Source organism: Rhopalosiphum maidis, chromosome 1, assembly GCF_003676215.2.
Source record: "Rhopalosiphum maidis isolate BTI-1 chromosome 1, ASM367621v3, whole genome shotgun sequence".
In the NCBI taxonomy this organism is placed as follows: Eukaryota; Metazoa; Arthropoda; class Insecta; order Hemiptera; family Aphididae; genus Rhopalosiphum; species Rhopalosiphum maidis.
The window spans coordinates 89,753,977-89,776,010 of record NC_040877.1 but is presented as its reverse complement, the minus strand read 5'-3'; the positions used below and the strand labels follow the sequence as shown (position 1 = coordinate 89,776,010).

General features: G+C 27.1%; 1 protein-coding gene across 1 annotated transcript; it reads left to right on the top strand.

Moving 5' to 3' along the window:
* The first annotated feature begins 1,683 nt into the window (after positions 1-1,683).
* Positions 1,684-18,709, top strand: LOC113551882. The gene is made up of 6 exons (XM_026954434.2): positions 1,684-1,887; positions 12,866-13,120; positions 13,243-13,546; positions 13,619-13,867; positions 15,488-16,309; positions 18,356-18,709. Coding segments are annotated over exons 1-6 (1,638 nt in total). The 5' UTR covers positions 1,684-1,881; the 3' UTR covers positions 18,358-18,709.
* The last annotated feature ends 3,325 nt before the right edge of the window (positions 18,710-22,034 follow it).

The following is a 22,034-nucleotide window of genomic DNA, read 5'->3' as shown; positions in this document are numbered from 1 at the left end:
TGGACATTGTTATAAATAATAGTTCATACATTGAGGTATAATTCCCCTCAAAATAAGTCATCATATAGTAGCTAATAGCATTGAGTATACAAAATATATTCAATGCTAATAGGTAATATTGGGTATCCCTCTACATATTATTTAGTCATTGTAATCTCTCAAGAAATATGTTATTTATACCTAGAATATAGATAACCGTGATAGTAACTACTAGTTACTACCCTAGTAATTGTATAAAATTATGTAAGAAGTATAGATGGACATTTAATTGAATTTTTATAGGGATGCTATAATTATCCAATGTAAAGTGATCTGCAGAGGCTTCGCCCTCGCCACTCCTTTTCTACACAAGTATAACATATCACCTTCGATTTTTGTGGGGATAAGCCCCCCACCGATGTTAAGAAGGCTATTTATATTGAGACAAAAATGTAATTGTTAGTGAGTAGTTTTTTTTTTCATTATGGGCAGGTCAAAACTTTTGCCCCTCCCCTCAAAAACTGAAATGATGCTACTATTTTCAGAACAAGTTAACTTATTTACATTGAGAGACTCGGGAAAACAATATAATGCTTACGGTTTACCTAATTATTTTGAACTCTTGCGTGGCACATTTTATATTATTAAATTTTTTCTTGATATATTATATTATTAATATTGTAGCATATAGAGTGGAAATAATAATCAAAATTCATGATGTATGTTGTTTGGAAGAAGAAGGTTCAAAGTTCAAACATCTTAAATTCCTGCTTTGTGTTCAAAATAAATAGATACAGACAACTAAAAAAAATAAATCACTTTCTGTAAGGGTTCTAAAACATAATGATAAAAATGTTAAACTTTATAGAGAACGATTGACAATAAAAATGATAAGACAAATAACGATGGCTAAACGTTTTTAAAATTTCGTTTTCTTTAGATATATTTTTATTACATAAATTAATTATTTAATCTTAAAACTACTTACTCAAACCAATATTAAACTGATATAATCTTACTTAATATTGCTATAATGCCTATATTATAAATTATAATTTAATACAAATCAATAATTATTTTATTTTATCATAATGTATAACTACATAAGGGTTAATATAGATATTATTTGTATAATGTTAATTTCAGTGCCAAAATGAAATCACCTAAATTTAAAATTAAAATTTCTTTTTACGTTACACATATATTTGGCTACAAATTTCCATATAAGCTTAAACATAATAAATTAATAACTGGTTCAAAACATGTTTTTTAGCAGTATGTAAAATATCTAACTCAGTTACTCCGGGTGTATGAATAAAACGGATTTTAGGAAAAAAGGCAATCTCCAATTCAAGGCTGACTGGGAAGACCACCTCTGGAAAAAAAGTCATTTTTGTATTCTTGTCTTTCAATTGTGTGCCTATGTAAGTTTTTTTTTTATTCATTTGAAAAACAAGTCTAGTAAATATGTAATAGTCCCCTCCATCAAAGTTCCTGAATCCAAATATCATGTTTTATATTTTATACTGAGCATGGTTGGGTTTGAGTGCCCGGTATAAAAATAATAACAGTAATGTGTGGAGAAAGGACCTCGTGGTCGTTGTGTAAGACAATATTATTACCGTGTTCCGTGGTGGGGTCACTGCGCGGTAACCGTCCGGGTAAAAGCCTCATGTGATGATACCGAGCACTGTATGACGTACGGAGCTCGTGAGAGTGCAAGTGCTTCCCGCGCGCCTGATATAGTGAGAGTGCTTATTTAATTTACATAAATTATTTTCTACCGGTGGAAATATATTATTTTTTTTATACGGAGCCATCGATTTGGTTGTTATTTTTATTATTTTTGTTATTGATATTGTTTAAGTATAAATACTGTGCTATTGATGTTAAATTGTTAAAATGAAGGTACGTTTAAACAACTTTTTTTTTTACTAAGTATATATTTATTTTTCTTTACTATATTTTGATAGCCGTTTGAATTTATTTAATTTAATTTTAAGCCGTTATCATATACCTAATATATTATTCATAACACTTATTGATAAAATTAACAGAATTAATTTAGACCAAAAACAAATAGACTTATAAACCTAATGTTACCCAATATTAAATATCAAGTATTTTAGTTTCTAGAATATTTTTCAGAAGTAAACATTCTGACCAATGTGGATTGATCATTAACTTACACTTTAAATTTCAGTAATTTATGTGTCTACGAAAATATTATAATTTTTTGTTTGGTATAAATTATTATGTATATATTGTATATTACTAAACTATTTAAACTATGGAGTAATAGTATACCATAAATGCTGATTAGTTTAATTTACTTAAGGAAATTTTAATTTCTAAAAATATCAGCCGTTTAAGTTTAAATTGCCCATAACGTTTCCTATAACGATGTATTTTTCAGTCATTGTTTTAATTTACAATTAAATAATTTATATCTTAATTGCATTTTAATTTAATAAAATATGTTCAGTTAAGTATATCATATTTTAATGACAGTTGATTTTTATTCTAGATAAATTTGGTAAAATTATTAAATTGGAATAAGTAATATTTTAATATTTATATAGAATTATATTATTAAAACAATGTTCAAATAATTCATTCAAAAATCATTTATACCTACCTTCTTTTATTTTAATTAAATATACGTAGTTTTTTATAATAAATAATAATTTATTTTTCTTATATTTATATATATATATAAAAGTTACGTATGGTAAAAATGTCATAACAATGTCATTTCAAACGCGTGTACTACATAAACATTCTAAAACCTCTGATATGGAATTTTGATACTAGAATATGTAATTATTATTATCATAACGTAACTTTTTTTGGCATTTAAATGTTGTATTTATATACTAAATTATTCAGTTTTCTTAATAGTAACGTGTTTCCAATGGTTTTGATAATAAAAAAAATATTTTGTCTTATTTTAATTCTAGTAAAAGTTTTCACTAATATTTATTTAAAATTGAAAATATTTAATTAAGAAAAATTATATTTACCTACTAATTAGTGTCACATTGCATAATGCTTTCACTATTAGAGTATTACTGAATAATTGATGCGACATCATCCTCATTAAATCATGAACCATTGTATATTTACTTTCGCGAATCGTAGCTATTATTAATTACTTGATTTCGTTAAGAAACTTATTGTCATTTTAATCCTTGACACAAGTCCTAAACGTCAGACTGCAAGTATATTATATTGTGATATTGTCATTTGTCATACTACGGAAATTTTTAAAAAGTACTGCTATAGTGCTATGAATTTATGGACCAAATATAACGAATATCCATAGATATTTTTTATAAATATCATTACTTCGTTAGGTATACTGAGTTAGAACTCAGTGGTCGAGCCTTAAAATCGAATCAATTAATATTTGCATGGATAATTTAAAACGTAATAGTTACAATTGATTATTATGAACTTCAAAAATATCGTAAATACAAATTACCCGATGAATGGTATATAAAATATCTATATTTGTTGCATTCGTATAGCTATATGCGTATTTGCCGCCAAAACATCAACCTGCGGCAGTGTTGACGTCTGAAGGTGAAAGTCAGTTGTAACGGCATAAACATCTCACGCGCGCTATACAAAAAAAAAATGATATTAAAAAACTGAATACAATAGTAATAATAACGATAATAGATATAAAAATAATAGTTACAACTGTAGAATAAATGATTGTCTTTTCTGTATCGGCAACAGCACAACCAACATGGATAAAGATATAGGTACCTACGTATTTAAAGTCGTTTCAAATGGGACTTGAAACGTAGTGGAAAATGTCCAAATTATTACATATGTGACTATTAAAATTTACATGAATTATATGTTACAATTTACAATTTGATGGATCTACTCTTGTGCAGACGAAATATTTTCACTATAATGACATAAAGCGTAATTAAAAAAAAAAATATGAGTAGGTACTACATTTTTCTGAATTAAATGAGAAATAATATAATTATCACTGCATTTGATCGTCACTCATCAGGTTTTAATTTTAATACACTATAGAATTGACTTTAAATCAGTATATTTAATTTAACTAAGGTACAGTTATTAATAATTACCTAGTTTGTGTGAATATGAAAGTACGATTTCTATGAAAAAATTATATAGATCAATATAGTATTGAATATTTTATAATTAAGAAAAAACAGTATTTTTCTTTTTTATTAGATAACAGTTTACATAAAATAATTAGTTTCCATAGATATGTAAAATCTAGAAAATTAAAAATTAATAATTATCATTATAATACTCTACAGGTTACAATAAATATCTAGATGATAATATAACGATCGCTTTAAATTAAAACAATAATTAAATTGTCGGTTAGATTACAGTATACTCTAATTTACAATTCTCCAATATTATCACCAAAATCCACGAGCAAAGTTATGACCTGACAGACTTATAATGTGCTGTTTTTATAACAAAACATTTCGAGTGAAGTTAAAATACGATATACCTAATATTCACAGAAAGATAAGACACGTGGGTCTAAATAAAATATTTATTCGGCATAACTACAATAGTTTAATGTGATCACTGATCATAATATATCTACTGCAGTTAACAAAATGAACATAAAATTAATTTGCAAAACGAAAATTGGAAAACAAATTAAGTGTTGAGCGCTAAACGGCTCCGGCCGATGTTTAGGTTTGATTTGGGGTCAACAAAAATAGCTTGCTGTCGGTCGCCACTGAGACGGTGGCAATAATAATTTATTATTAACCTTATGTACTTCGACGGTGGCAAATTTCGCCGGGCACGCGCCGTCATTGAAGCTCGACCCGTAGGCGATTATTGGGTAGCGTATATATTACCATATTATATACTTTGTATCGACGACATTTCGCGTTTAGAAAGCATGAACGACTCGGATATCACCCGCGATATCAGCGCTACACACAGTGCTAATATGCACACCTTACGATTTTTCGTCGATCGCGTCGTCAACTGTCATCACTCATCACCATTGCAATTTTATATGACGCACAGTGACCATTAATCGTCTTCATAAACATCTGTTGGTGATCTGCCAGCGGATTATCATGAAATACGTACATATTGTTACACGTGATATAACAATAGTAAGTCGCAGCCTACAGTCGATCAACTGTAGCGGTAGAGAATAGTTCGACCCGTGAAGGTCGTCATCGAATGATTTCGCGCAACTGCGGACGCCACGCCATATAGATATGATTTTTATTACTTGCATTCAGTACATGGTAATCTTGTAATGATCGTTAATTTAGTATTTTAAAAATAGCTCTATGGTTATGCGTGTCTTATTAAGATCCCAAGTGAAAATATTTATTATTTTTTGTTGTGTCATCAACGTTTTTTATTTTGTTAATGTTGAAAGAAGAGCGGAAAATCTATTTATGTTTCTGTGAGACGGTAAACTATGAAATGGTAGATAATTTCCGAGTGGGACTCCAAGTTAAATAATATAGGTTAGATAATATTAATATGTATAGATATATAGATATTCTTAAAAAAAACAGTTTCTATACGTTAAAATATAACTACTTAGCCCACCTAACTAAGTCAGAGTAGTTTTCAAAAAAAAGAGTACCTATACACGGATATTTTGGTTCATACTAAGCGATTTTTTTTAGTGGATATAACATAATAAGTATGATGTTAATACATAACAAATACATTTATATTCAATTATTTCGGAGTTACATTTACTTGTATCTATATAATAACAATATAATGCTGTAAAGTAGTGTAGTACAATTTATTATGCATTTATTTTCTTTAGATACATTTTTGGAGAGCTAGTATACACTGAATAATTATTTTATATCGATATTTGTTTATGCATTTTTAAAATAATTTACTAAACTACATGTAAAAATGTCACTGAATTGATTTTTCGTTTTGAAAATTTATCCGTTCATCTATAATATAGGGGCCAGTTGGTAAAATATATTATATACTACTTTACTACTAAGAAAGCAGTGCCTCTTCGTGTGATTGGTGGTTCAAATACTAAATAAATGATATACATGTTTAAATAATAATACATTTGCTCAGATTTTAATTTTTAGAATTTATAAATAAATTTATAGTTAAATCGTATTTTCAAATCTTTGTGTTACTTAAGGAGTATCCTGAGACGATACAAACTTCTATTTTTTAAATGAGAGCCTTCTTTTCTAATATAAATTATTAAGATTTAGAAGACAGTTTTTCTAAAAATATTGATGTACCTTATTCAGAATTCGAATAAATAGTTTCTCAGTTATGAAAGTATAAATAATAATGATAATAGTCCTTAAAAATGTTAATATAAAAATATAAATTATAAATAATATTTAATTTGTTGTTATTATATTTGGAAAATTTTTACACATTATAAATACTGATGCATTAAATTAACTAACTCAAAAACTACTAGTTTGAATTTTGATTGTGATACGTAAAAATTTTTAAAAATTGCCTAATACTTTACAGTAGAACAGGGGCTTCTCATTCAAAAAATAAGAAATTGATACCTCCTCAGGACACTCGTTAATACTCTATATGTTGAGAAAGTGACACATTCATTTCGTTCGGATTTGTTAAATAATTTAAAATAAGCATATTAAACCATGTGATTATAATCATCACTTAATATAATCTATACGGATAAGGCCGTAATTGAAAAAAACTTCTGGGGGGTTCCAACATTTTTTTTAAAATATAAATGCTGAAAATTTATAGCCAATAAACTATATTCACCACTAACATATTTCTATTTTTAAAAATGTCGGAAGGTCCGGACCCCTGGACTCCCCAATTATGGAATAGTAGTAAACTATAGTAAACCATATGGAAGATTCGTACATATATATTTTTTTTTTTTGTAATAAAATAATAAAAACTTTTTTGTTCTCTTCGCGGGGAGACGAAACTTACTGTTATTCGCAATACAATAATTTAAGAATCATTTAACCATTTAATTTTATAAATTAATATAATAATAATAATATATTTTACATAATTATTAAATTATGTAACTGAATTATTTTTAAATTATAATATGAGTATGTAATATGTATAGGTACAGTTCGCCCATACAATCTCACCGGTTGGAAATACACAGTTGCTTATTAGTTATTTGCACACTTTTTTTTTTGACTATTCAGTGATCACTATTAAATTAATTTAAAATTTGGAAGTATAATTATCTACATCAAACTAACTTGAGTGATTGGTCAAAACCTATAGAATGGCCTGCGGTACTGCTGAAAAAATATGTACTTTCTTTGAAACTCTGAAGTTTGCTCCAAGGACACGTCTAAATATCTGATTCTCCATCTCTAATTCATAGGTTATAATTACCCGTTCAGACTACGTGTGTGTATCATTATCGAGTCACACTACCGTTAACGTTTGAGGTTTTACCAAATATACAACTTCGATCCTGTTTAAGGTGTAACAAAGGTAAACTGGTTTAAACTACCTGTGTAAATGTATAACATTTCACAATATTTAAAATCAAATAAAGATTTCACCTACTTTTGTTACGTAAGGAAATGATGATGACTGTGCATAACAATACGTTTTTAATGTTTATTAGGTACTTAACAGAAATACGTTACAATAAAGTAATTGGCAATGTCCCAACATATACATCAACTTACTTATAATTTAATGGGAGCTGCACAGTCGACTAATCGAGTAAATAAACAATGATACCGCCAAGATTTTTATGGGTTTCATTAAAATACGTAATTTTTTCTTTGAATTAATTAGATCACCCACATATAAATCAAACATGATAACCACTAACATTTGAACATAAGTAAGAAGGTACCTAATAAAAAAAAAAATTATGCTGTAAAAATAAAACTTGAAAGAATTACGTAAAATCAGGATATTTGACTTCTACAACACCATTTCTATTAAAATTAAACTAGATAAAAGATAAAATATTCTTTTTTTTATTCAAAATGGCTTTGATTTATTTAAAAATATACAAACATACTGTTTACGTATTATACAATATGATCTATATGGTTATAAACATATAGAATACAGCCGTATAGGCTAAGAATTTTTAACATATATACCCAGCGGCGCAACTAGGGGGACGGGTGTGCAATGTGCACAAAGGTCTTCAGTATCTCCAAGTTCAAATTTAACATTCCTTGTTTTTATACATCTAACTATTATTATTTTAGTGAAATATCATCAATTGGTAAACTGCAGTTAACTGTTTTAGCATCCCACGTTTTAGAGATTTAGTTGCGCCTATGTATGTACCTCTATACAACTTGTGGTTGGAAAAATAAATATACCTACTTATTCATTTTACAGTATTTGAATAATCATAAATAATAAATATAAACGAAAATAAATATTTATATTTCAAAATGTGTGTCCACATTGGAGTTTGTCGTTTTGAATTGATGTAGTAATCCCAAGATATAAATAATATGTATATATACTTAATACAATATTAAATATATTGCGTAATTAAAAAAAAATATTTAAAACAGAAAAACTGAAATTCCAAAAGCCTTTATTAATTTCCATTAGTCTTTAAAAAAATAATGTACTATTAATAAGCCAATCAAAATATACTATAATTCATTAGAAACTCAACATAAAAAAAAATTGGTTATATCACAGTTAATAATTTTAACAGTAGTTAATTCATTTAATTAAGGGCACACGCTCTTTTATATTAAATAAATAAATAAGTAAGTAGAAACAAATAATTGTAATGTTTAGTGAATTATTTTCATTTATTATAAAAATATACTTTTTTAGATAACTTTATTTTATAATATTAGAATGATATTATAAACAATAATAAATTACATAAAATATAATCTAATACACTTTCAATAATATTATCAATATAAATTAAAAGAAATAAAACACTTCGTAAAACTCTGGTCAACCCATATTAGTTTAAATCGTAAGGAAGAAGTAACACCAAATTAAATTTGTCATATGAAGACGTCACATAGATATCTGATCTGATGACAAGACGTTCATTCCGTTATGCCTAACATACAATGTACAAACTACAGTTAACACATTTCTGTCCTCAGTTCAAATAACTAAGAGGCTAAAAACGAATTTCACATTCCAGAAAATCAATATGAAACTATTGGTCTATTTTAAAATGTATACGAATAAATCTCTTATTTAAAAAAAAATGTAACATTAATTTATGGATTAATCTAATGTAAATTCAATGTTCACCTAAAATAATTGTTCTAATGTAAACTAAAAAAAATTGAAGTTGATGTGCTCAAATAATGAAAAAAAATAGTATAAAATAGTATAGTATAACAGTAATAAACTAATAAAATGTATTATTATCATTATTTAATAATACTATTAAAAATTAACTGAATTAATTAAACATTTATACTTTATGTCACATAATATTAAATGTGATACACATATAATTTTATATACGCCGAGTTTGTATTAAAAAAAAACGATTAAATTAAAAATTTTCTAAGAAAATTTGAATATAATTAAAAATCAATATTGATGAACATGAATTTAGGTATGAGTTTAGTTTAAAATATTAAACAATTTATAAATATATACATATATAATATATTAACTTTGTATAGTAATAATTAGTTATCAATACACAATCACAAAATTACAATACTAAAAAGCTTGAAGATAGAAATACAATTAAATTCATAAAACCAACATTTTTACTACCTATTTAGAATTTGAACATAGCTTTACTCGTAAATTAAATATTATAGTATCAATGCATTTCGATAAATATAATGGTTAATAAATAATAACAATACTAAAACCTTATAAACATAAATGGAATTAAATATGAGTATTATAATTTATAGTAAATTATATTTTTTTCATAATTTAAATACTTATATCACGAAAAAACAATCATAATACAGATGTATTTATGTATTTTAATTTAATATTACGGAGTGAAAAGTGATATGTACAACAACAAAATTAATTATTATAAAATAATGTTATAATAATGTTACTATAAATACATACCATTCGGTTCATAGTATCCATCCTTATGTTATTATTATGATGATGATTTTGACGGATGAAGTTGATTTTTCTTTATAACATAACGTAAAATTACATAACAATGTAAAGAGTTCTTAACATACCATAACTAATTAATATTTCGTTGCACTTCCCTATTAGCCGGAGACATATGTATCTAAATAGCGTGTTAAATTTTTTTTTATGTATAACATATTAAATAATTAATAAATTATAAAATATAAGTAAAAGTTTTGAATAATTCAACAATCAAATTCAATGTAAACCAACAAAAATAAGGAGGGGAGTTTGTGGTCATAATATGCACATTATTATTCGTTGTATTGTTATATATTGTGATGATATGGAATAATACTTAATAATTATGTTAATAATGTGTTAACTGGATACATATAGATATATTGTACACATTAATAGTCTGCAAAATATTAAGTGGCAAAAATTGTACATAAGTCTCGTTGCATTAAATAATACTTTTATGTTTGTATACGATAACATTAGCTCAAAAAACAAAATCAGAAACTAAAATGTATTTCTAATTAAAAAATATATTTTATTGTACAATGATTACGATGTGCCACTTAAAAATATAAGTAATATTCATGTACAATTCTGTAAATCACCCATTCCGGAACCTGAAATGAAAGCATTACCACTTCATCTCGTGACGTCAACAGGAAGTATTGAATATTGTATCATTATCACTTTTTAATGACACGTCTCGATTACACGAAACACCTCATTATTTTTGGTAATATTCGTGAACATATTTCTCCCAAAATAAATACATAATATAATCACCTTATTGATTATTATATAATTCAAAAAGATACAAATAGACAGATGTACCTATGGTTGTTTACACCTATGCCATGAATTAAGAATAATATTCATATTCATAAAAAATACTGAAAACAAAATCTTGGTATAAATTGATTAAAAGCATTCTAAAATATAATAAAGTAATATTGCATTTAATTCGATTTTATTTACTTTGACATTTGACACTCTGATTTTGGGTTTTTATGAATATTCAGACTTATGTAACAATATAATAATAATTAATTAAATCCAATACATTTTTGTCATAATATTTACTTTCGTTAAATTCTTAAACAATTTCACTGTATATGATAAAATAATAAATAAATATACCTTTACTGCGAAACGAAGAAAGCAAGGTCTGGGTCGTTAAGGGTCAACTATATAGTATCTACGTTACGCAACTAAAATATCTAAGCAGCTTTACCTGGAACCGGTTCAAATCATGAAATAAAAATAAATATAGGCATAAATATTACGACTAGGAATTTTACTTCTGGGGAAATCTAAAAAACTACGTAGACGACAATAATCAATATTAATATACAACTATATTTTACTAGACTTTTATTAGGCTCGATTATTTTTACTTCAAGGCTACACAAATAGTAAAATTTATAATAAGAATTATTTTAATTATTTAAAAGTAAAATTAATTTATACCTTTCACTTCTACATGTCCATATTCTATTCAATAAATTAATTTTCAAGAGCTTAATTTGGAAAAATAAAGAAAAGTGTACTCGTTTATATTATTTTTACTTCCTTTCAAATAATAACGGTTTTCTTTGTAAAAAAAAACCTTTTTATTCAAAGAAATGTTAAACGATAATGATAATTTTAATTAAATCACAGCCCATAATATATTTTTATATAAATTTGTATAGGTACTTGAACTATGTAAGATTTAAATGTTAATAAATAAATACTTATCAGTTATTCAACATAATTTATTATCAAGATGTGTTTTTACATATCTCAAATAAAAATAAATACTACATAATTTATTTATTTTTAATATTTTATCGTTTTTTTAATATTAAAGAAAATAATTAATTATTTTAATAAAATACAAATCAATCATTTATATTTTATTGAGACAATACCGAAATATTAAATTTAACTATTAAAAATTGTGTTATGAGTGTTAAAACAATAGGTGAAGTTTGTTTTAATCGATTGCTTATTATACACATATTTTGAATTAGGTATTCAAAATGTATGAATGTAAAGTATAATAAAGGATCTAAGGGTAGCTGATAAAAAAAAAAAAATCAGATTAATGGTCTGGTGAGCTAGTAAACGAAATCGGATTAGGTTTTAATATTTATATTACAATGTTGCAAAATCAATAACCGTATAAACGTAATCAATTCGAATTGTATCTTAGAATACAATTAGTCACAGTTTAGTCATTAATTAACACGTAATACTATAGTATAATAATAAAGTGTTGTTTAATGAGTAATGAGTAATTACAATAGACAATGTATTTACTATTAGATACGTAGCAAACAGTCATAACAATACATGTAAAACAATACTTGTAATAATTATTATTTATTAAACTAAATTACATATTTTAATATGTTAATTGAGTACGCGTGCGATGAATGTTATAATAAACAACCCATATATCAATGATATGATATCATATATTTGTAAGCAGTGTCTAAATGAGGTAACGTATTACTTTCATTTCAAGATGACCGGAACTAGCTATATCAGGATAAACGGGTTCTGTAATAACAATATTAAACGAATCCAAACTTTCTCCTACTATACAGAATAATAATAATAATATTTAAACTTATCATCACATAACTTACTAATCACGCTTTAAGGTTTAAGACATAAAAAATGTTTCGTAACTCTTACTATAAGTCGTTCGTTGTTCTTACGATATTTTATGAAATTAGTTCTGCGATTTGATACACACACCGTCATTACAAAAATATCAGCTGTTATTTATGATGTTATTTTTTTACAGATCTTAGTGTTGACAATTGTCATTTTCGCCTTTAATGGTTATGTAACGAGAGCCACATCACTGGACCCTCTTGAAAACGTAGAAATTGATGAGACGAAAACCGATAGAGATGATTCGAGAACTAAGAGATCTGGAAACATATTTTCGTCACTATTGAAGAAAAAATTAGGATTACTCGGCTCATTATCCGGTACGTCATCGGGTAAATCTATTGGTCATTCGGAAAACTTTCCAGAACATTTCGAAGAACCATTGGTATGTCATATTTATAAACTTTATTTTAAGATTAAATCAAATGTACGTGTCTCAAATATTAACAATAATCATTTATGAATTATTTATGAAACCAACACGAACTAAAAAATATTATATTTTAGTCTTACCACACAAAATCGTTCAATTTGTGGGGCATTAAAAAAGCGATCATGTCTTCGGTGTTTCAAGCTGCTAAAGCGATAACGGGTGGAGTAATTGCTCTCAAAGGACAATTGATCAAAGCTAAAGGGCATGTGGTCGTGGCCAAAGGTAAGCTGATGCAGACCAAAGGTGAAGCGATTTCAAACTTTGGTAAAACCATTGCAACACATGCATTCGACGTCCATCAAGAACCACAGCTGGACATACATTCCAGTGTGGGCTTATACAACCATCTACCTGTAGCGCCAATACATCAACCAACTAGTAAATATTTTACATCGGCAGCTTTTTTTTTTTTCTATTCAGTATTTTAATGTACATATTTTCGATTTATAGGTTACGGAACTGCTACTGCTTTTGGGTATCAAGGACAAGTGTACCCGAGCAACGGATATCAGAGTAATGCGTACTCCAGCAACGCGTACCAAGTTGCGGCCCCTAGTTACCAAACAGGATTTGGGGTGCCACAAACAGGATACGACGGTGGCGTGGCCTACAACGGATATGGCGGTAATGGCTATACGGCAAAAAGAGCTGCAGTGCAGAATGCACAGGAGTCCACTGTCAATCAAGTGCAAAATGCATGTAAGTATAAAATAATACATTTAGTTGATACATTTTTACTCAATAAGTATTTAAAAAGTAAAAAGTATCTTTTTCGATAATTTTAAAGATAATCTATAGCAGAACTTTGTACCAAAACTAATACGTAATAATATCAAGACCCAACATATGTTGACCGTTTTAATTTTTAGATAGAAACACGCCTATTAGCCACTAAAACTTAAATAAATTATTTAGCTTAGCCGTAGTCAGAATTATTATCAAAAAGTTTTAAATAATTAATTAAAACATTTATTTGTAAGTACTTCTTGCGATTAAATTAGAAGTAATAGGAAAAAAATGAATTGAGGCATTGTTTTTAGTTTAACAATCTATGGAGCTCTATATCAACTGGTAATTTAATAGTGATCAACTGTAAATTTTCTATTTTGTAATACAAAAAAAAATTATTAAAATATTTATGTCTATATATCAAGTAACTATATTTTATATTTTTTCAGGAAAAGATTATGATAATTTAATTGAATTGACTTTAAAATTCTAACACGTATGTTACATATACGAGTACATGACATTTATTTTTAAAAACTCGAATTAATCAGTATAAAATATAAATTCGACTATAAACGGAAATGTTAAATAATCTATAGGCTATATGGGTTATAATGGTTATATAACCCGAATTTCTTTGTCACAACTGAAACTCAAAACTCGAAAGTCTTAATACATAATAGGCTCGTGGTAATAAATTTAAATATTGCCCACTTGTTGGCCAGTTATTCAATTTTGATGATATTTAAAAAATATATATAAATAGTTATGAAATTAACATAGGCAACTGTAGTTTTAAAGTATGTTTTGAATAGGTACTAAAATTAATAACTTGTAGAATACATTATTATTTATTTGTATAGGTAGGAAGATTTTTAATTTCAAAATCATATTTATGATACAAATTTCTTAAATATCGGCATGTATAAGAAATTAAATGTTTTGAAATTCAAGAACTATAACCGTCATCAATTTTGCTCATTTTACTTTTAAATTAAAATACGAGTATACCTCATCTATATTTATGATGTAAACAATAATTTTCAATATTCACCTACTGCAACGTAATAATCTCTTTGTAATATAATATAGTTATTTGTATTATCAATCGATTTTGTTATTTTAATTGCAAACATGTTAAATTAAAATATTTTTGTACTTAGTAGGTATTAACCGTAACATTTTTTTTATAGACTATGTAGTCAATTGACAACAATGTAAAATATTACGTTATTGTGTTGGTTAATACAAACCGAGAGCCCCACGGCATACATCCTCATGTAGTATGCCACGGTAGTAGTCAGTGATAGGTACTTTCTACAATTTGACCATTTTGTACGTGATTAATGAGTATACCACGGAGTCACGTACACGGAAAATAAACATGCTAAGATGTACATCACCACTTCGAATTTCGTAGACATATATATATATATATATATATATTAGAATACGCTTATTGGATCATAAAAAACTTGGCACGGCCAAGTCGGTCGTATATAAAAGCAACAATTGAATTTTGTATTATTTTCAACGCGTTATATATATTATAATATAAAGTTATTATTACTTAACATGTATTTTGCGCAGTCGACAAGGATTCGGTTCACGCAGGATTGTTGATCTTCAAACCAATCAAAATGCCTGTGCAGAACGTACCGACGGGCAATAATCTGGCGTCGTCTCAGGGCACGGTTAGCTCGCAACAGGTGATCGGTCAACGACCGTCGCAACAACTGGGCGGTGGATTCAATCCTACAGATCTTAAGACGCCGCAGCAAGGTTACGGATTCCAAAAACAGTTTCCCGCCGGATTCCAAGCAAACGCGCAATCTGAAGAATATTCGCAGTACTTGAACCCTGGTTACCAAGCACAGAACTTTGGTTACCAGGCACCCAACCTAGGTTACCAATTGAACAGCGGCAGTGCCGAACAGATCGCAGGTCAAAGTTACAGCAACGGACTGCAGAACTTCGACTTCCAACAGCCGGCCAACAGTCAAGAGCTGGGCCAACAGTTGGCCGCAATCTCTGGCCAACAGCTGCAGCAGCCGTCCTTTACGCAGGAGGGTTACAGCGGTGAACAACGTGACTTGGTTTCGGGCGCGGATGAGCGAGTAGCGCAGCCGTCGTACAAACGCGCTAGTCTGGTTGTCAGTCCCAAGCGAAGTGTACCGGGATCGACATTATCCGAACGACTCGCCATTGCAGCAGGACAATCGAAATCGACGGTCTCCGCGGGCTACGACGACGGCGATGACGCAAAAACGAAAAAACGAAGCGCACCGTTGCCGCCGTCCCACGAAGACGTAATCGTGCCGTTGAAGTACCACAACGAGTCGACGGCTGAGGATCAAGCCAGATTGAAGCAAACCGTCCAACGTTTCTTCAGCATGCTACAAAAACAACGCTGTAAGTATAATAATAATTAAAGTATATAAAGTAATATCCGCGAAATAAATAAAAACATCGAAAAATATTAAGCCCGAATTTGTACTACGAAAGCAAATGAATAAAAAATTAATAAACGAAAAAAATTCTCTGTATAATAATGTAATGGATATATTATATAGGTAATAGGTAGCCCAGGTACGTAATAACTGATAAGACTATAATGATAAAATATCGTAAACAATACTGACATTGCATTGTCATAATGAAGATAATTAAACTTAAACATTTTTTCTGAATATTTAAATCATGCAAAAATATACTATGTGTCTATGTGATACACTAGAACTAGACTATTTGAGACCTTTGCGCAAACCAAAATCTAGAGACCCTGCAATAGTATGAGGCCTGTGGCCCGTAGGCGGTGCACACTCTGCACACACGGTTTTTACGACACTGGACCTGGCTATTATCAAATTTAACTGTAAGAACATATCTGGGTTTTTTACAATAGTTTTTTATAAGTGAACTATGAGAATTTTCAAATATTTATATTTTACATACTAATAACCAGGGCTCGGGACTTAATGTACTTAAAATCTTAAAATTATGCGCATACATATGCATTTATTTTTAATTAAAAAATACATACTTTTTCAAATTTAATTTAAAAAAAAACAAATCTTGTATATATTAGGTACTAAAAATTTATATTTCATACATAATATATTATTAAAAAAAAATTTCAAACTGTTGAATGGGAGGTCTTTGGATTTTTCAACACTCAGCGTCTTCTATATCTAGCAATTACAATTTTTATATATTAAAAAATAATCATTTTATAATTCTAATCATGTATTTACCTGCGTTAGAAGTAAAAATAATATTGTCTTCAGAGCTAAAAATAAAATGGATTCCTCGTAACGCTATTGATTATCGCCTTATCGGTATTATTGCCGAAAAAATCATGTAGATAAAATTGATTAATTTACTAAAAATATTATTTAAGAGTAAATAATCAAAAATTATTTTAAAATATGCAATAAAAATCAATAAATCTTAAAAATATGCATTTGTAAAAAAAAATTCCAAAATATGCAAACATATGCACAATAAATTTTTAAACTTTAACTCTAAACACCACAACACAAATTTGTACTGAATCAGATTTATTCTATTTACTACCTGAACAAATATGCAAATGCATAAAGTCCCGAGCCCTGCTAATAACTCACTTAAAAATTAAAATACTGTAAAACACCGTTGAGAGAACACAGATAATCTTTTCACTCTAATATTTAAGCTAAACACACAAAATTACAAAGTTGGAACTAATGAAATATATTTTGGTATGGTATGCGTTAGTAAGACGAAGATAGTACATACGGACACGACGTCCTTCTTAATACATAGTTTATATACTATTACTAACCAATTCGTTAATATTGTTCCATTTCAATTTTTTTACTCTTTAAACCACATGCTTATAATATAGCTTACGAATTGCGTAATTAAAACTGGTATTTTTAATCAAATTTCGTAATAATTTTTTTTTTATTAGGTTGTCAAAACCACATAAACCTTTACGTGTGATCGAAACTATTACTATACTGTAATACTTGTACATAATAATAATGTGCTGTTACTAATTAATAATTATTATTAACGTGAGACAATGTAAAAGAGTATACTTGTAGATCTTTGTTTTTCGTAAATATGACGATATCTGATACTTAAATAGGCATTTCATTTAACCCTTTCAGATCCCATGTCCCTCACTTGTCTATAATAAATTACATATTTTATGATATAATTAATCTCCATGATCATTTTTATGATTTATAAATTATTATTGTCTAAAACGATAGTGTTAGAAAAATATATCAATAAAGAAAATTTTTTAGATTTTTCTATACCTAGATAACAACAACTTTTTCTCATTATTACGACTACAAAAAAGTCACTAAGTATTAAAACCTAATTAATAATGATTTATTAAGAAAAAAATTGCTTTACGCGAACAAACAATAAAATTATTTAATAATTATAAACTGATTTTTGTTCTAGGAGTGTATCTACTTATGGACTTAAAAGTAATCTATGGAATCAGAATAATTGTGAGAAAAACCATTCACACAAATCAAACATAGTCGGAATCATCTACAAACGACTATGTTTACATAGCTAGTCACTTTTATGATGTATTATTTTGTATGCATGTGCAACCCATTGTTTTATATAATTTTTTTATTACTTGATTTTATTCTTACGTTTTTATTGAAACATATCAGTTGCTCAAATTCAAATAAGATGGAACATATTTGATTAAAAAAGGTTTGCGAAGAAGTATTTAAAATTATCATAACAATTATTTATTAATAATAAATCGTGTTTTGTTTTTTTGAAACCAAGAAAAGCAAAAATGATTTATTTTATAAACACATAATATATATTATAGTAATAGTAGTATACCTATTGTAAATTGTTAATTGTGTATTAGTATATTATGTAGTTTAGTAATAATCATTTAATACGTTTAATTTAGTTTATAATAAATTATGGGTTTAGTAATTATATACAACACGTATAGTTTAGAAAATATAGTGTAAATATGAATTTTGTCACAAATTAATACAAATATGAAACTATTAATTGTAAACTGATTAAAATTATTGTATAAAATAATATATAAAACACCCATAATTTTAAATTATCAAGATATTTATCTATTATTTTTATTTTTTAGCCGATACTATACCTAAGATCTAATTAGTCTTCTTCTCCTACTTCCTATTATCCTATTATGTACATAGTAAATATTGAAACGTTAATATATTAAGGTTGTTGATTCTTTTGAATTGCTTGAAAGTTGGCGAATAACATGTAGGTACGTATTTTCTTCTTCATTCAACATCGTGAAATTTAACATTACACTATATTTAATATTACTTATAAGTATAGGCATAACGGGGTGAGTGAGAGGTAGTAAATATCTAAAATTTAAACAGTAGTAATGCCTTTCTTTGTATGTTTTATATAAAGTAGAAAAATGAATTTTGGATTTGTAAGTTGTTTAATTTTATAAAAGTATTTATAATATTTTTTAACAATTAACGGCAGAAATAAAAATAACAGCTTAGCCTCAAGATTTTTTTTATCACCAGAAACGATAGGTACTAAATATAATACTTCTAACCACTGAACGTCTACATGGTTACCTCAAAGTTCGTCTTCTTCTATTGATGAATTTCGCCAGGTAGTCCGGTACAGAATTGATGTTGTTAAATAAAATAAATTTATTTTTATATTCAGAAAGGCAGAACTCACACATAGTTCCGAGAGTATCAACCTACTACATAAGGTTATCGGTGTAAAAAAGTATTAAAATAAAATAAGAAATTAATGAGCCATAATATGACACCATCTCTGGACTATATCAGGACCGGTAATTGAAGGTATAGACGCGGCATCAACCCGTACCTTTACCATGTATGCAGTCACCAACGTGAATAACTGTTTAATACTTTTATATTGCGATTTATTTTTGAATGAATAAGATTTTGAACAATACTAATATAATGTATACATTTACAATAGAGACTAATTATTGAAATAACGTAAAAATGAAAGATTAAAGCTCGAGTCAGTTAAGGATATAATCCGAATGATTTCCCAAACTTATAAGTTCTAAATAACGTTATCACTTATCAGATACAAGTTTAATAATTCAACATTACCTTGCCCCAATATTCAGATGATCAATCCTCGAAAACACGATCTCGAGACTCGTCTGAATATTGGAGGATCGTGTAATCGAGAATTGATCTAATAACATTTATTGTACCTACCAAAACAGTGTTTCGTAAAATATATAGTTTTATCTGGCTTACAGAATGATCATATTATTATGTAATTGTTTAATAATATTAATATAGAAGATTTATTATCAATACATTTTTTAATATTTTTTTTATTTATATTATTAAATATAAATTTGTTTTTATAATAATTATATTCACAATTCACTAATATTTCTATTTAACTAATATTATACATTATTTTCTTTTAGTCGACTTACATATTAATTTTTTTATTTATATAGATAATCTTATTTTTTGTTCCACGTACTTAGTAACTAATTTCATTTTTTTTTTTTTTTTTGATACAATAATGAGCATGAATACATTCTTTATTAATTTTTTTTTATATAATATAGTGTAAACATAATATGTTTACCCAAGTTCTGTAACATGCTGTTCTTAATAAATTTAATTTATAGGCTTATGCCATAGACTAGGATTCCTCAAAATAGATGTAGATCTAATATTTTCAAAACATTATGACATACAGAAAACCATATAAAAACCAATGTTAAGCATTAAGATGCAACAGGAATACTATATATACATTAATATCTTAACCCAATTTTTTCTGTTGCCTGATAATAATTGTTATTTGATAAATTCAATAGAACAGGTTAGTGTAAATAATTACCTATATAGTTACAAATTTTGATGTATAATTACTATATTGTACTGAAATCTGTAGTATAAATTTAACTTATCTTTAAAAAGTAAAGATAAGTTTGGATTTACCTATTTAAAATGTGAGAATTTTGAACAGTTGTTTTTTTTTTTTATGGCGGTATGTAGTCCAGGAGTAGGCCCGAAGGCCTAGTTCGGACGCCTTCGAACAGTTGTTAATTTGTTATGACACAAACTTTAATACAATATTATTTCAATCAAAACATTGTTATAAAATAAATTATATACCCACTACAAAATTATATGGTTCATCAAGTAAAATAATATAATATAACATTAATTCGATCGAATACAGTAAATGTTTGGAAGTTCTGTCCATTTTGATATTCCTATGTTCCAAATATATTAATTAAAAGCTAAAAAAACATATGTATATGTCGTTTTTAATACTGTTATAATTATGTATTTATATTTTTTAATATAGGTAACATAAACAAAGCCAGTTTAATCAAATTGTATTAAAAAAATACCTTCACAATTAAAATATAATTTTATTATTTTCAACTTACCGATATTTAGCAACTTGTAACAAACATATCAACGAAACAAAATATAAAATAACCAGAAGTCCAGAATCATCATAGCGCTAAAAATTACATTGTTGAATGTTTTTGTGAAATGAACAACAAAGAAGAAATTCCAACCAATAACCTCACAAATCCACAATACCTCGTAAGTAATGATGAGTCATGTTGTTACAAGAATATCGCTTTATGGCGTAAATATTGTGTCCGTATTAGAGATAGTAAATTCCCTTTTATCTATTATAATATAAGGTTGTCAACACTGTTTTGTTGAACCGCGAAAATTTTTTTTCTGTATGCATTTCAGTGAAAATACTACATATACATTTAACATTTTAACATATAATTTATGATTTGTATGTATTTAAAATTTACATATTGATTATTCCTCCTGGCTGCATCAACAATAACAAAATTTTAATGAATCAATAATGAGCTAATAGTTTCTTAAACATGATTTAGTGGCTCGTGATTTGTCCATTATTTTTTTTTTGAATCATTAAATTAATTACATTTTCATGCATATCATATCGGTATTAAAATATTAAATGAGAATAATGAAAGAAGTCAATATAATGGACTCTAGATGTAAGTCGTGAATAATAATAAAACGTTATAAATATACAACAAAAAAGTTTGCGGAAATAGCAATTTTTAAGCAAACCCAGATTAAAATAA